At 41.6% G+C, this 17,778-nt stretch overlaps 1 protein-coding gene across 10 annotated transcripts in view; it reads left to right on the forward strand.

The window, feature by feature from the left end:
* Positions 1-17,778, forward strand: part of Cdk5rap2 (CDK5 regulatory subunit associated protein 2) — a 215,737-nt gene that overhangs the window by 9,907 nt on the left and 188,052 nt on the right. For all 10 annotated transcript variants that reach the window (XM_074051141.1, XM_074051145.1, XM_074051151.1 and 7 more), the window contains exons 2-3: positions 1,592-1,659; positions 4,695-4,762. In XM_074051141.1, coding sequence (XP_073907242.1) covers positions 1,592-1,659; positions 4,695-4,762 — 136 coding nt within the window. The remainder of the gene's footprint in view (positions 1-1,591; positions 1,660-4,694; positions 4,763-17,778) is intronic.

A 17,778-nucleotide genomic window follows, 5' to 3' on the forward strand; every position in this document is an offset into this window, starting at 1 on the left:
ATTGAGAATGGAGGCTCATACTCTAGGCTACACCTGGCCAATAGCATGGTGTGTGACCTTTGGCCATCATCTGCAAAAAGGTGGTAGTTGGACTTGATTTTAATTTTTAAAATTCAGTTTAGTTAAAGGATTTTGTTCTTTTAGTGATGCTTACTGGAAGAAATGGAAAATTATAGAAAATTAAGAGGGAGGAAAAGGTGTCCCTTCTCCACAAATGGTATTTTTGATATTTCAGTGTATTTCCCTTGTGGTGTTATATATTTATAGCCCACCTATTTCCAAAAAAGGATCTGGCACAACTTCAGCGCCTATGCATGCATTTTCTCATGATTGAGGACATGTTCTATTTAAGTTTTTTTCAGTTATCTTTATAGAAGACATTTTAAGAACTTTTTTTTTTGGTGGTGGATTTTTTTGTGATGTTTCCAATTTTCTGCTCAGTCCTGATCTTGAAGATTTATTCTAACTCCGAAGTTTGGTGATCAGGCAAAATTGTCTGAGGAGCAGAATGTGTTTCGATTTAGGGGCAGGAAAAAGCAAACTGCCAGGAAGTCAAGCTGAGCTGCCATCAACTCCTAGTTTGCAGGTTGAGACAGGGAAGCATTTTTGGGGATTATATGTAAAAGGCCTTGATCCTGGACTTGCTTCTCCACTTCACTGCCATGGGACTCTGCCATGTGACACTGAAATAGTCTGGACCTCAGAGCCTGCCTTTGAAAAATGCACAGACCCTCAGGGAATTGCAGTTCTAATGAGTGTAAATATTTTATAAATTGTAAAGCACTCTGTGCTTCAAGGTGACAATGATATTTTGTCCCCATTTATGGAATACTCACAGTATACCAGATACCTTGCCAGACACTTTGTGTATTGTTTAATTGCCAATTGCTCTATGAAGTAGCTGTTAACTTTCCTTTTACAGTTGAAGGAAGTGAGGCTTGGAAAACTTAGAATAGAATCCAGGGGAGGCCTGTCATGGTTTAGATATCTGTCAACGTCCCCAAACCCTCACTGAACCTACTTACATAATTCAACCAGTATAACTTCTGGGACCAGTGAATTCTGCCTTTGTGTTTGACACTCTTAAAACATCTGAATTGGTGCCTGATTCCTAAGAGTTTAACTTTTATTGGGCTGGTATGTTAATGATAATAATGATGGTGATGTCAGAACAACAACAGGTGCCATTTATTTTAGCATTCCTGATGAGCTAAGTGTTTGTATACATTGGTTTAATTTTTCTAGGTATAAGGTAGTCTCCTCATCTAATAGACGGAGAAAGTAAGACTCTAAAACTAAGCACTTGTATTTGGCCTTGTGTCACTGTACCTAGCATACATTTGACACACAAAACATTTGAGGCATGAGTCAATGAATGCATCACCCTGCTGAACGTCACACAGCTACATGTCAGATCTGGGGCTCAGTTCAAAAGCCAGAGCTCAGCCTCAAAGCCTTGTGCTTCTTGCCTCCCAGGCCTGTATGTCCCTTGTGGCCATGGCCTGATGACTGTCCTGCTCCTTCTAGGCAGTCTGAATAGTCTCTGTTGTCAAACACTAGCTCATCTCTTATCCCATGTGTTCTCTTCTAGTGGTCTTGCTCCTACTCTACCCGATGGCCCCGATGGCATCAAGGCCAGTGCTGGCTTAGGAAATGGAGGTAAGGACACAGCTGGGCTTTTTCTTGAATAGGAGGTAGACAGAGACCATGAGCAAGGAGGCCTGGGCCTGGGCTTCCATATTCCTAGATCCAGAACCTACCTGGCCTGGCACCCAGTGGGTGCTCAGCATCTTAGGTATGTATATACTGATTTGTTGTCTACCTCTTTTCATAAACACTGGACTCAGCATGGGGCTTTGTTAGTCTCTGTTGCTGAGGGCCTGGAGGTCCAGGAGAGCTGCCATCCCAACTTCAGTGTGCCAAGGCCTTTCTGGCAGACTGCTAGATTCCATTTGCCAGCTGAGGTCCTGCATTCCTACATAGGCCTGACCTTTGTAAAATAGCTGGTTAGACCACAAGTGATGTTGCTGAATAAATAAGCAATGCATTGTGCTTAAGCTGGATTGTGTGGAGACTGCAGTTTGGGTCTTGCTAAGCATTCTTCATAATTTTCATTGCTGAAAGAAGTGAATGTTATTTTTTACATGCTGGAGGTTTGAGTCAAGTGGTAGAGCACTTTGAAGCCCTGTGTTCAGAGCCCTGTGTTCAGACCCCTGTGTTCTGGGCTCTGAATCTAGGAACTGCCACCCAGATATATTATGACAAAACAACAACAGCAAAACAGGATCACTGTCCTATGTGTCTGTGTGGATAGTGTTAATAATTTGCCTTGTTGAAATATCTTAGAAATATTTTGGCTAGTGTTTTTTTCTCTTTTCCAAAGTGATGAGATATGTGTAAAAAGAAGCTTTTAGAGCAGGTAGAATAAGAGTCACAGGTTTGTTTCTGGAGAATTCTACAACTTATAGGCCACCCTCAGGTTTTCCTTTGGAACCTGTTAATTTTTACCTTAAACAAAAAAAACCCAATGAGCCTGTTTTCTATTCTTCCTGACTGCAGGCAGTTGGAGGCAGAAAGTGGTTAGGCCTACTCCTTAATGCAATGCAGCTGATGTACCTCTGCGCCGTGCGAGACTCTGAACTAAGGACTGGGATTGTCATTACCCTCTGGCTGAGAGCACAGGCAAACAGAATTACACTGTGATAAATCATATGGTCAAGGTCGGGAGTGAAGAAATGTAAGGTGCTATGAGGGGATGAGAGAATCAGAGAGCCAGGTGAGAGTTCCCCAAGAAACTGGTACTTTCTGTGCAGGAGTAGTACTTAGGGAACAAGGAGAGGGATAAGCTTCCCTAACGCAGGTGACAGAGCATGGCCCACTTAGAGCAGAAAAGCAAACCTGTGTGCCCTCAGTGTGGTGAACAGGGCCCTGCATAGTGTGCCCCACCCATTCCTCAGCCTCTGTCTGCTCAGTGGTTTTCATACACCATGCCCATGCCTCCTTCTGGACCTGAGACTGGCTCATTTTGAACCTCTCATCTGCCAGGCGCCTGCCTGCTGCCTCATTAGGAGTTAGCTGAAAGCGTCTCACTGCCTTTGGTTCTCTCTAGGGCCACTTAGTCATGTTTTCTTCTCTGGACATTGTAATTTCATTTGTTCCTGTCTGCCACTTTTGAAGTATCCAGAATCTAACCAGGTTTTACCCACTTATACTTGTTCCATTCTGGTCAAATCACCACGCTCTCTGGCCTGACTTACCCCAGTCTTCTTGTTTCTCTCCCGAGCCCCTTAACAGTCTGTTCTCAGCAAGGCAGCCAGAGGGAGCCTGTCAAAACCTGAGTCTGCTTTATGTTGCTCCCTCATTCAGAATCTTCCAGCAGCACAGCAACTCCGTCCTTTACTGCGCCTGTAGGACCAGATACAGTCTGTCCTCTACAAATTCTCTTTGGTCCTCTTTGTTGGTTCCCTTTAATAATCTCCAGCCAATGCCTCTTGAGTGTTCCTCAGACTCACTGGGCATGCTCCCACCTTGGGTTTCTCCCTGCACCTGGAGTTTTGTCCCCTTTATGACTGGCTGCTTCTCTTCAAATCTGTCCAGATGTAGCCTTTTCAGTGAGACCTTCTTAATCATCTTAGTTAAAATTGCAGCCCCCAGTCTGCTCCAGGTATTTCCCACTTTATTTTTCTCCATGGTGTTTTTGCCTTTTACCATATTATATAATTGCCCTCTCTCTCTCTCTCTCTCTCTCTCTCTCTTTCTGTCTCTTTCCTTTACAGTATTGGCTCCATTTGTTTCCTGATGGAGACAAATCCAGAACGCTTCCTGGCAGAAAGTAGGCTCTCAGTGTGGCTTTGCTGGAGAGTAGATTCATGCATTCACTCAGCACCCACAAAGTGCCAGGTGCTCTGCCCAGCGTGATGACAGTTTGTTTTCCTCTGTCTAACCCACTGTCTGCGAATCTCGTGGGTGCGGGATCACTGTCTCCTTCACCTTTGTTTCCCCAGTGCACAAGGCAGTGCTTGGTGCAGAGCAGGTCAACTTAATTCAACTGTTTGTTGGATTAAGGAGGCTGTGGAGAGATTTGGGTAGCAGCACTGTCTCCACTCACCCTGGAGTGGGGGTTGACAATTTCCCGCCCACTGCCTGCTTTGTTTGTTTTATTTTTTGGTGGCCCTGCTACTGCCCGCTTTGGAAGAAAACTTGGGAATGCAGCCACTGGTTTGTGAGTTGGCTAGGGCTGGTTTTGTGCTATAACAAAGGAGTAGATAAGCTATGACAGTTGTAGGCTTTGTGTATGGCCTGCAAAGCTGAAAAATTCTGGTGTTTTAAGAAAAAGTTTGCCAAGCCCTGCTGTGAAGTCAGTTAGTCAGGCTTTGTGTTAATTCCTGACATGTGAAGATGAGGAAGTACATGTCAGGAAGGTCTATCTTGCCACATGCCCCATGCGTTTTCTGGGTTCATCCTCTGATACATGTGGTTACACTGGGGCTAGATTAAATAATTTGTCAGTATTGGAAATAAAATGACTGAGAGCTCTCCCTGTATTCACAACAGTAAATCACAACAGGCAGAAGGTGTCATCAGGGTCATTGTGGAAGCTGCTCCTGTTTTCTCTGGGCTATAGTCCCTGATAGAAGTGCTGGGTGGTCTATGTGCCAGGATGTTGTTCTGATGTCTGTTTTGCCTTTTTATAGCGCTCCCAGATGTTCCAGAAGAAAAGATTTCTCCCACCAGAGCACGGAACATGAAGGACTTTGAAAATGTAAGTGGAGATACCAAATTATTGTCTCTAACAAATCATGTTTTTTGCCACTGTCCAGCTAGACCCTGGAGAGGGCTATGGTTATTAAGAACTGTCTGAGCTGAATAACACTGGAGGTGGAGGGGTGCCAGGCTTGGGGCCTTCTCTTTGAGACTGTCCCATGTACAAGTAGTCAGCCTCTGTACAGAGGCTACCTGTATGTTCTGACAGGGTCAGCAGTTTTAATTTTGGGTATTTGGTGTGTTTCTCGTGTCCAGAAGATGAGATACTACCATATCGTACAGTTGAGGGGAAATAACATTTTCCAGGCATCTTACAGTCAGGTAAGAGATAGTATTTATGGCTCCTAGTTAGGCCCTGCTTCAACTCGAAGTCTTTTGTATTATCCCCATTTCACAGATAAGGAGTATTTAGACTAGGAGAGACTTCTTTGTGGTTAGATAATGCAGAAGGGTGGAGCTGGGACTTGAAACCAGGCTTCCAAAGAGTCCGCAGCCATTAGTCTCTCTACTGCTTTGCGCCTCCCTGGCACTTTGTGGAGTTTGTCGCTGTTGAATGGAGTGAGTATTCTGGACACACTTCTGTGTAGTAATTGCCTGAGAATGGATTACTTGGTGATAGATTTGACTTGGATGCTTAATGTCTTCCAGCATTGTGTCTTTCATTTGTTAGTGGAAGGAGTTTGTTGTCAAGTAACAGGGAAAAAAGGTTATTTTCCCAATTCCAATTCTCTTTAACAAGTTACCTGCTCAACACTCTCATTTATCATGGGAAGAATTAGACCCTTCTTCATTTGTAACCAGATGAAATCCATACTATGCAAAACACAAGAGATATTTATCAGAGAGAAAATGGAGGACACAGAGAGAAGGACGCTTCACAATTATGTTTCTTTCTCCCCAGTTGTCTTTACAGAACGGAGTGGTGCTGTCTCTGGATTTAATTTAGAATACTCATTACTGCTAATAGTTATCTGCAAACCACCAGTGACCAATTGAAGAAATGACTTGTCAGATCTGTAATGGAAACAAGTAATTTTTGAGCTTTGAGTTGTTATAATTTCACTTGTACAACGAGATCTATGCTATGGGGTCTGGGGCCTCAAACGAGAATGAGATTGGATTATTCTACATCGTGTGTAATTAAATATGTTCTACTGTGAAATGGTTGTTCCTGTTTTATCATAAGAGTAATAATAGCCACTGTTTATTGAGCCCTTGCTCTGACTGGGCACTTTCAGTGTTGAACTCTATATATACATTACTTTAATATTAAAGCAGCTTTGCAAGATAGAGAACTATTATTGATTTTTGAAGGGTGCAGTTTGAAATTTATTTCTAGGTGAGAAAGAATCTTGGAATTTTGATTTCATATCTGCCTTTTGAACTGAAAGGATTCCTGAATCCAGCCCTATTTGTCGTATGGAGGAAAAACTGAGGGGATGTGATATGGCAAAGCTATTCTCAGAGGCCATAGGTGCTGTCTAAGGATCTCAGCCTCTGCTGGGTCTGCCAGCTACTTAACCTCTCTGTACTTTCCTTGTATCTAAAGTGGGCAGGGGCAGCCCTTCACAGGCTCGTTAGAGGATTAATGAGTGAAGCACATATTCCTGGCACATCCTGTGTGCTAGCTGTTTCTGCTTCTCCTTCTTATTGTTATTATATCTGTTATTGTCATTTTTCTCTACTCTGCCATGTGATTCAGGTTCCTCTCGCTCAGACTGTTCTTGATGGCCTAAATCCTATTTTTCTTGAAGGTGAGGGAGAGGCTTCCATGGGCAAATATGTTTTAGGATTTATGGTTTTCTTTATGATTGTGGTCCTTTGGCTGCTGTTAAATTTTTATGGTATTAATATTTTTTATTGTAGCATTTTCAAGAGCAAATTCTGCAGCTGAAATTAAAGTGACCACACCATTCTCCGTATCTCCCTTTTAGGTCTTTATAAGTCACTGAAGTTTTTCATTTGGCCTGAGCTTCATTTAGTAGCTCAGGCCATAGATTTCTATGTGGCGGTAGTCTGAACTTTCTGTGGGATGCTTGTAGGAACTGCTGTTGTCATCAAAAGCTAATTTTAGAGGTAGTGTGTGTATTAAAGAGGGGGCCAGACCACTTTTTCATTTAAAGGAGAAACTTACAGTTCTTATTATTCTAGCCTTAGATGACTGCTGTCTGAACATCAGCAGTTACATTTAGTTAGGGTCTACCAAGATATAGGCCCTTGTGGTTTTACTCAGAGTTCATCTGCTCAGTAAACATACTCATGTAGAAACCTGTGTTGCCAAGCTGCCTGCAAGGGGCTGGGGAATCTGGGGTGGATTAAGCCACAGGTTAAGCCCTAGTGAGTTTCCCCTCAGCAGGCTCATGATTTAATTAGGAAGCTGGATGGCACAGTAGTGCACTGAGGTAAGTAACCGGTGCTGTGGGCTACAGAGGATGGGCTCCAAACTGAGGGGGCTTCAGGGAATTGGTCTCGGAGGAGTCATTGCTGGAGTTGGGTAAGGGACCAGCGACTCGCACAAGGACTCAATGCAGTGTTGAGAGAGTATGTCAGGGCATAATGAGTTCAGGGAGCTGTGAGTGCCTTTTGGCCAGGACAAGGCTATGTGAGGGAAGTGAGGCCATAGAAGCAGGTGGGAGGTCAGTCCTGCACATTCTTGACTGTTCCACTGCTTAGTTTGATTTTGTCCTGAAGATGAAAGAGAACCAGTGACAGATTTTAATTGGGAAGGGAAATGACCAGAGTTAAGTTTTCAAGAGATTACTGAGGTCTGTGATCAGCGATCATGAGGACTAGCTTAGAGGGAGCCAGGCTGGTAGGGCAAGATGTGAGGTAAAAGGCCACTCTGGTGCTGTGGGCCAAAGGGAGGAAGGCCAGACTCAAGGACATGGGGTTGAGAGACGAGGAGAGTGGGGTTGGAGCACCAAAACTGAGCTGGAGTCACTCCAGGCATGTCACCAGCCCTCATTTGACACCTGGGGACTGCAAGCCCAGAGAAGTGGGAGTTCATACAGGTTTCTGGCACATTCTCTGTGCTGGTTAGGTACTCACTAACATGCGAAGATCACGCCTTCCTTTAGGCTTTAAACTGGTACTCCACCATTTGTTATCTGTGTTAGCTAGTGAGGATAGAATTGCCTATATGGAAGGGCCTCATGGCGGGAAGTTTGGGAGTCATTCTGGTCTTCGGTGGGAGCCTGTCCTGTTGGTCCTTTCTAGATGGTAATGTAGTGAGGAGCTCCCTGGGTTTCAGAGGGGCTGGTGGATGCAGCATTTTTTTTTTTTTTTAAATTTTGCAGCACTGGGGTTTGAACTCAAGGCCTACTCCTTGAGCCACTCCACCAGCCTTTTTTTGTGATGAGTTTTTTTGGGGGATAGAGTCTTGCGAACTATTTGCCTGGGCTGGCTCCCAACCTCGATCCTCCTGATCTGTGCTTCTTGAGTAGCTAGGATTACAGGCGTGAGCCTGTCTAGGGAGCATTTTTGAAGGTCTGTGCTTATCTACCTTGACCTTTTCAGGGCACTGAAATCTCTTTTACCCTTAAAAATTCTTTGCGGGATGAGAAAGGAAGACTTAGAGTATGGTGTGGCATATCTAGTCTGGGTAGCTGTCTTTATCAGTATATAGATTTTAACTCTGGCCTTTGACAGGAAGTGATATGGGTAGCTTTCCATCTCAATTAATACTGATGACAGGCATTATGTAGTTACTGTGTAATATTTCAGAAAGACTTGTGTTAGAATGGGTGCATCGAACCATAATTTACTTAATTGCCTGCTCTGGGACATTTCAAATTATTTCTCACTTCTCACTATTACAAACAAAGCTGTGACAACATCCTTATGCATGTATCTTTTTGCAGTTATGAGTCTTTTTCTTTTTTAGGATAAATTCCTAGAAATGGGATTTTTGGACACCAGAAGTTTTAAGTATAATTTCTGTGCAACAAACAGTAGATATAACTGAGTAGGATTAATTTCTAGTGGCCTCTTCGCTAAGGAGTTGGGAAAACCCTTAGCCAGATGTGGCTAAAACACTTGTCTGACTCCTGTCCCCACCTGGATCTCTCTTTGTCCTTGTCCTTTGCTTCACTTTTCTCATACAGAGCTGCCCAGAGATGCTGGTATTCTTGTGTTGAGGACTGTATTCCTATTTGTTGAAAGTTCTTGGTCTCAGCTGAGGCAGTTGGTTCAATTTGAGTGTCTTACTTGGTTTGGCGAGGAGGTTTCCCTCTTTAAATTTGCTCTGTAACATCTGTGCTGTGAGTTCCTTATCGCCAGGGAGTGGTTCCTCATCTTCTGTGCCTGCCCCATTTATTTAGCCCTGAAACATTGAGAAGCACGCCGTGTGGACACAGCGTGGACTTGAGGGTAGTAGGAACTGGGTTCAGGTATGGCTCTGCCACTTACCCGTGCTTTTCAGTGGGCAGCTTCCAGGACCTCCTGTGCAGAGTGACGTGAGGAGCTCCTAGGCTGTGGCACGGGCAGCACCTAACCTAAGGTCTGGTATGCCACGGTACTCAGTTAAGTGCTGGTGTCTTCTCTAAGCTGAGCTTCTCTCACTGCCCCTGGCTTATGCTCGTTGCTTTTTGTTTTCTGCCTATCCTTTTATGTTTCTCTGCTGTTGGAATAAAATCCCTCAGTTCTTGCAATGCCCTTAGATCCTGCCCTGTGTGATGGGCAGCTCCCTGTCTCTTTGAGCTCACAGTGCTCCTCTCTCCCCTGTACACTGGGTTTCGTCACACATCTGCTCTTCTCCCACATACCCAGTTTGTTCCTGTGTCAAGACCTTCACACGTCCTCCCCTTTCCTCAATATCTGGGTTCCTGGACCTGCAGCTTTAATGTGACCTGGTTAGAGAGGCTATTCCTGATCCCCTTCCCAGTTCATTCTTCTCTCTTCTAGTGAGCACTCAGCAAAATGCCTCTTCTACTGTAGTCTTATGACTGTTTGGCATTATGTCTTTATTTGCATACTTGCTTAACATGTGTCACTTCTACTGCATGTCTAGTACTCAGTATTGAACCTAACATGGTAGGCACTTAATAAGTGTGTTGATTGAATGACTGTGTGACCTCGTATGGGATACTAAACCTCAAAGTTTTGATTGCTTTATCTATAAAATGGGAAAAACAGTATTTATCTCAGGCTTGTGGGGAGGACTGAATGACATGCCAGAACAGTGTCTAGTGGTTCTAGATACACAGCAAATGGGCAGCAATGTGGCTGTTGATAAAGTGGCTGGAGACTGAGTAGCTAGAGGGAGGCATATTGTACTGAGGGTGGGACGTGCAGAGCCAGTTAGAGGAAGTGGAAATGAAGGCTAGGTAATGCTAAGAATGGGAGAATGGGGGAGTTAGGAGCAACGCAGGAGAGCAAGAGCTCCGTGGATGCAGACCATTGGAAGTAGCTGAGGACCACGTCTCTGGCTGGCAGAGTGAGGGTGGCAGCCACTCTCTGTGAAGCTCTCTGCACAACACGGGGCCATTACAGAGTCCAGCACTAGGAATTTTGGCTGGTGAGGTATCCAGTAAGTGTTAGGTTCAAGAGGATTGTCTGTGCTATAGGATGGCCTTCATTCACTGGATTGAGCTCTCTGAGTTTCTGTACCTCTGCCTGTCCTGGCCATGCCCTCCAAAAACCTGGCCAGATGGTGGACTGGGCAGTGTAAATTTTTGCAATCTTTTTGGTGGTTGTTTGGAAAGAGATTTTGATAGTCATAAAAATAAAATTACTCTTGAGCCCAATAATCCATTCTGGGGAAATTTATATTAAACAACCAACCCAGTGGAAGGAAAAAGCTCTGTTCATGAAGGTGTTTTTTTTGTTACATTGTGTATAATTATGAAAAATTGGGAACAGGAAAATTACCTTTTATATTTGTTATGTCTGACTTCTCTGGTAACAAGCTTGTGTGGAGAGCATTTCATAAACCAGGTAGGTGAGGTTGAAAAGATTAAATGACTTGCCTATGAGTTTGATTTGACTGATGAAGTAAAAAAGGTTAGACTTAGACAGAGTGTGATCGTAAAGCCCCATGCACTTTCCTCCAGAGCACACCAAATCCATAAATGTTAAACAACTGACTCTCAATCAATGCTGTGGAGTTTAGTGCAAGTCTTTTTTTTGGGGTGGGGGACAGGACTGGTGTTTGAATTTAGGTCTTCGGGCTTACAGACAGGCACTCTACTGCTTGAACCATGCCTCCAGTCCAGTTTGGAGATAGGCTCTCTCAAACTCTTTGCCTGAGATCCTCCTGATCCCAGCCTCCTATATAGCTAGGATTACAGGCACGAGCCATTGGCACTGGCTTAGTGCAGTTTTTCAGAGAAAATTATGTATAATGCTGCAACACCATGAAGTAAGTGAAAGCCATGGAATATCCAAATTCACTTATGTTGTAATTCTGCAAAAATTATATTCAGGAGCAAAGGCTGAAAGCTTATACAGAGTTGGTTCATAAGGTAGTCATAGGCCAAGTGTTCTTGGGTTCAGTTTAAAAATTCTGTTAGTGCTATAGTGTTGTTTGTTAATAAATAGACACTTGCCTGGTAACAGTGTTCTTGATGGTCTGAAGACACCAGGGAGAGTTTTGGCATCAGAAATGAATTCCAAAGCATCTTCCTTATCTCACCATCTCACTTGGCTGCTGTTGGCAGTTATCATTCATGCGGTATTGTTCGCCGAGATGAACTTTGGGCAGCAAGAGTGCATGGGTTTTTCTTATGTCTAGGTAAGGTCTGACAGTTTTTGTACTTGGAAAGAGGGTACAAAAATTAATGGTAGCTTAAAGCTTCACTTACTGAGGGCGTGAGTGAGAAATGGCTTCCTTTTAAAAGCTGTGCTCTGTTTACTGCTTGCTAAGTGCCAGGCTTTGCCAGGTGCGTAGCTCATTTAGTTGTCAAACACTCCTGCGAGGTAATTGATTTTTTTCCTCATTTTATAGATGAGCCAACAGTGACTCAAAGACGTTAAAGAATCTTCCCAAGGTCACACAACTCACAAGCGGTGGCACTGGGAGTTGAGTTGGATTCTGTTGACCCTAGAGCCTTTGTCTTGGGAGAAGGATGGCCTGGTAGGGTGAGCTTCTGCTTTGGAGGCCTGGGCTCCTGCAACCCAGGGAAAGTGATAGCCGGAGGTTGGGATCTTGCCTATGTTTCAGTTGAGGTGAGGTTGGTTATCGTTGCCCTGATTCTTTTTTATGCTGTTGGACTTTGTTTTTCTTCCCTTTTAGATGGAACTTGTGGCTAGGCAAGAGGGAGCCAGAAGGCCTGACTATGCAGCTCCCGCAAAATTGTTCCCTCTCCACTTCAGAAAGCCCCACCTCGTAGCCATGTTGGCACACTCTCACTTCTATGGCTGCAGTTCCCAGTCACACAAGCCTTGTGTCACATGAGGTGGCATTAACCTACTTTTGGGCATTGCATTTCTAAGTCACATTTTGTGGGTTTATATTTTGGGGTATTTATTCCTACTGTGTGGTAAGCTGTTTTCAGTTCTTCCACCTCAAGGCTTTTTTTCCCCTTGAACTTGTTTCTTGTCACGGGAAAAGTACACATGATAAAAACATTAATATGGTTCAAATTCTATTTTTAATATGGTTTAAATTCTTTTGCTGTGCTAGGCTCTATACAAATGTTTTTATTCATTCTTTCTAATCTTTATTAATAGCTCTATGACATAGATATTATTACAATACCAATTTTTTATAGGTGAAGGAACTGAGGCACACAGACAAAATGAACTTGATCAAGATCATACACCTAGTAAAGTAGTCTGGATTTTGTTCATTCATTAATTGATTCATTTATTTAACAAATGTTGGTTGAGTGTCCAGTGCATTCCAGATACGGTGCTAAAAATCATGAGCAGACAGCCATGAAAGACCAATTCCCTGCCCACAGAAGAGGATTATATTCGTGTAAGACATGATAGCAAATAAACATATAAATAAATAGGGTGAACACAGATGGAAAAAACGAGGGAGGATTAAGCAAGAGAGTGATCGGAACAGACCTGCCTGACTCATCAGATTCCCTTTAAGGAGGTTCTTGGGGGTGTGGAAGCGTGTAGAAGGGTCGCCAGTCCAGCCGAGGAAGCTTTGAAGGAAGTGGTATTTAGCAGAGAACTGACCGGGCCGCCATGGAAGAGATGGTTCTTGCATTTCATTTTATTCATTTGGGCCTATCTGGCATTTGTGTGACCTTCGGAAGGCATATTTGCCTTTCTCTTATGTTTTTTTAAACTTCTTTACCTATAAATAGGACAAATATTCTTTCAAGTGTTGTTTAGAATTTTAGCATTGTTTACAATGTGGGCATTCCAGGCAGTGCCATAAATATTTTATTGGTAGCTGAGTAATAGAATAAAGTTTCTCTTTATAGGAAGCATCTGGCGGGAGAGACTTTTGTTTGAATGAATGTTTTATATGCTGTTTCCTTAAAACATTTAAAAGGAGGTTTTAATGAACCTACCAATTGTTTCACAAAATTGAAACCATAAGTGTGAACAAGAGGCCAAGGGCCGACGCTTGAAGATGCACTGAGGTCCTACACGTGTTTATTAAAGAGAGGAGTAGGTGTTATGACGTGCTGAGAAGATACCTGACGAGTAGATCGACCTGTGAGTGTGTAGCACCCAAGTGTAGCCATTCACATTTCGCTGTTTCATTTTACTTATCTTTTAAATCAACTTTGTTGAGATATACTGTACATAAAATAAAATTCACCATTTTTAAGTGTGGAATCATTTTTGACAAATGGGTCCTTTCACGATGTATATGCTTATAGTTTTTTGGTATGTATGTGTACCATTCTAGACTCATGTGACCATCACGACTATCAGAGCATACAACAGTTCCGTAATGTCAAAAAATTCCCAGCATTACCTCTTTGTGATCAAACCCTTTCTCTGCCCCAAACCTCTGACAGTTAATGTTCTATTTTCTCCAACCCCATAATTTTGCTTTTCCCAGAATGTCACATAGATGGAGTCCTCAGCATATAATCCTGTGAGACTGGCTTCTTTCTCTCACAGTGTCTTTGAAATCACTCATGTTGTGTGTCATACTTACCAAGTGCTGACCCATAGTACTGATATATACTGTTTTGTCCATTTGCACTTTGAAGGACATTTAGGGCCTTTCCACCTTTTAGAGATAAATAATAAAGCTGCAGAAAACATTTGCGTACAGGTTTCTGTGTGAGCAAAAGGTTTTCATTTTTTTAGGATTACTCTCTAGGAATGAAATTGTTGCTGAGTCCTATGGTAAATGTAGTTTTTTTTTTTTTTCTTTTTCTCTTATTTTTCAGATAAGGTCTAGCGTTTTTATCTAGGACTGGCCTGGTATTGCAATCCTCCTACCTTTGTCTTCTGCATAACTGGGATTTCAGGTGTATACCCCTATGTCTTATCTTGTTGGTTGAGATGGGGCCTTACTAACTTTTTGCCCCATTTGGCCTCCAGCTGCTATCCTGTATAAGTATGTGCCACCATGCCTGACTTATTTGTTGAGAAGGGGTCTTACTAACTTTTGCTAACTGTCTTTGAAATGATCCTGCTGATCTCCTCCTCCCGTGTACCTGAAATGTTAGGTGTGAGCCACTGTGCCTGGTCTAGTTTTTTTTGTTTTTTTTTTGGTAAGAAACTGCAAAGTTGTTATCTTGTATGGCTGTGCCATTTTGCATTTCCACAAGCAGAAAATGATCATTCCATTTGTTCCATATTCTCATCTGCACTTGGTATTGTCAGTAAACCTGTTAGCTGTTCAAATAAGTATGCAATAGCATCTCATTGTGGTTTAATATGCATTGCCCTAAAGTTAAGGATGCCCAAAATCTTTTCCTGTGCCTATTTGCCTATTATAAATCTTCTACTGTGAAATTTCTGTTCAAATTTTTTGCCTTTTTTCTTTCCAGAAACATTGGGTTTTTGATTGTTTTCTGAGTTAAATTTTGAGAAGTATTTCGGTATTCCGGATACAGTTCCTCTGTAGACATGTGATTTGCAAGTATTTTCTCCCAGAATGCAACTTGTCTTTTCATTCTCTTAATACTGTTTTTGTTCACAGCAAGTTTTAAATTTTAACAAAGCCCAGTTTATTATTTTTTGTACCTTTGGTGTTATGTATGAAGAATTCTTCACCTTGCTCCGTAGCCCAGTGCTTTTCTTAAGTATTTTTCTAAAAAGTTATAGAGTTTCATGTGTTACATTTAGATCTGTGATGTAATTTAACTTTTGTTTATGGTGTGCAGCTTAGGTTGAGGGTGATTTTTTTTTTTTTTTTTTGGTGAAATGATGTCCAGTTGTGCCAGCCAACACCATTTGTTGAAAATGAAGACTGTCCTTTCTGCATCTTTGACAGAAATCAGTTGGCCATGTTTGTATTGTTCTGTTTTGATATTTTGTAACTCTTTCATTGTATTCTTTTCTCTCAAAAGTGTTTTGATTTATCTAATTCTTCGCCATTCCAAGTAAATCTTATAATTAGTTTATCTATGTTTATGGAAAATCCTGCTGGGATTTAGATTGCAATTGTGCCAGATCTACATGTAAATTTCAAAAGAATTGACATCTTTATTGAATTGAGTCTTGCAGTCCATGAATTTGTTAAGTTTCTTCAGTTATGTAGGTCTTAGGGAGTTTATGAGCATTTTGTAGCTTTCAGCATTTAGTAGATGTTTTGTTAGGTTTATATTTAAGAATTACATTTTTGGAGCTTTTGTAAATGGCATATAAAAATTCAGCTTCTAGCTGATGCCAGGGGCTCACACCTGTAATGCTAGCTTTTTGGGAGACTGAGATTGGGAGGCTCAAAGTTCAAGGCCAGCCAGGGAAAATAGTTTGTGAGACCTCATCTCCAAAACAACCAGAGTGAAAGTTACTTCACTGGAGTGAAGGTGTGGCTCAAGCAAGTTCAAAGCCCTGAATTCAAACCCCAGTTTAAAAAAAAAAGAAAAAATCACTTTCAAGTTGTCCATTGCTGTGTATTGAAATATGTCTGTTTGTATGTTGACCTTGCCTAAATCACTTTTGGGTGCTAGGAGCTTTTTATATGTGGATAACTTGGGTTTATTTTTTCCTTTCTAATCTGTATGCCTTTTAATTTTTAATTTTCTTATTGTACTGCCCAGGTTTTCAAGTGCAATGTGGAAAAGGAATTGTGAGAGTGGCTATGCTACCCTGATTCCTGGTGTTGGGCAGTAGTATTCAGTTTTTCACCTTTAATGAAATATGTTTTTTGATAGATACATGGTGCTTTTTGTAGATGCCCTTAGCAGGTTAAAGAAATGTTCTTTAATGCCTACTTTGCTGAGTTTTAATGATTGGCTTTTGGGTTTTGTCAGATGCCTTTTCCGCACCTATTGATATGATCACATTGTTTTATATCTTTTAGTCTATTAGTATCATGGATGGCATGGATTGACTTTCCAATCATGAGTTAGCTTTGTGTTGCTGGAATAAATTCACTCCTCATGTAATAATCTGTTTATTCAATTTGCTGAAGATTAGGTAAGGATTTTTGTGTTTATGGTCATGAAGGATTTAGTCTGTAGTTTTCCTGTAATGTTGGTGTTTAATTTTGGTATCAGGGCAGTCTTTATTTTCAACAAGAGTTTTTGGAACAATTGGGCATTGTTTTATAAAAAATCCTAAACCTCACACATTATAAAACGTTAAATACCTTAAACAAAAGTGTTTTCCTCATAAAATGAAGTGGGAAAGGTCCCCTCATGGTCTTTTTTCTGGAGGAGGTTGGATAGAATTGGTGTTATTTTTTCTTGAGAAATTTGGTAGGAGTTGCTACTAAAATCACATGCATCTGTAGCTTACTTTTTTTTTTTTATAAGCCTTTTACTCCAAGTTTACTTTAAAATAGAGATATAACTGCTCAGGTTATCTTTTTTCTTTGGTGAGTTTGATAATTTGTGGCTTTCTAGGAAGTGAGTTGTTTCCTTTAAGTCATCTATGAGCAGAGAGCTGTATGCTTCACTCCCTTATCCTTTTCATTGTGCTGGGGTCTGTACTGGTGGGTCCTTTTTATCTTGTATTGTGATTAAACCCAGGGTTTTGCATACAGTAGGCAGGTGCTGTACCACTGAACTACACCTCCAGTCCTCTTTCATTCTCGATACTGCTAATTTGTGTTTTCTTTTTTCTTTGCCAGTCTTGCCAAAAATTTATCAATTTCATCGATTATTCGAAAGAACCAGGTTTTTAAATTGATTTTTTTCTATTGTTTTTCTCTTTTCCATTTCACCGATTGCTGCTATCATTATTTTATCTTTTATTCCACTTGCTTTGGGTTTATTTTGCTCTTTTTTTTCTGGCTTCTTGAGGTAGAAAGCCTAGCTTGTTGATTTGAGACCTTTCTTTCCTAAAGCATTTGATGTATCATTCTCCTCCTGTGCAACCCACAGATTTTGATATACTGGGTTTTCATTTTTGTTTAATTTAAAATGGCTTAGTCTTTGATCCATGGATTGCTGAGAAATGTGTTGCTTAATGTGTAAGTATTTGGGGATTTTTCAGTTTTCTTCCTGATACTGAAGCTTACTTTAAATTGCATTATGGTCAGAGGCCATAGTTTGGTTTCAGTTCCTCTAAACTTTGTAAGGTTACTTTTGTGATCCAGGATCTCTTGGTAAGTGTTCCATGCTCAGTTGAGTTATTAGGAGGCATTTCTTTTTTTTTTTTTGATTTCTTTTATTCATATGTGCATATAATGTTTGGGTCATTTCTCCCCTCTTCCCCCCTCCTCCTCCCTCCCTCTCTTTCCCTACCCCCTCACTACCAGGCAGAAACTATTTTGCCCTTATCTCTAATTTTGTTGAAGAGAGAGTATAAGCAATAATAGGAAGGAACAAGGGTTTTTGCTAGTTGAGGTAAGGATAGCTATACAGGGAGTTGACTTGCATTGCTTTCCTGTACATATGTGTTACCTTCTAAATTAATTCTTCTTGAACTAACCTTTTCTCTAGTTCCTGGTCCCCTTCTCCTATTGGCCTCTGTCGCTTT

The sequence above is a fragment of the Castor canadensis genome, chromosome 13, assembly GCF_047511655.1.
Source record: "Castor canadensis chromosome 13, mCasCan1.hap1v2, whole genome shotgun sequence".
In the NCBI taxonomy this organism is placed as follows: Eukaryota; Metazoa; Chordata; class Mammalia; order Rodentia; family Castoridae; genus Castor; species Castor canadensis.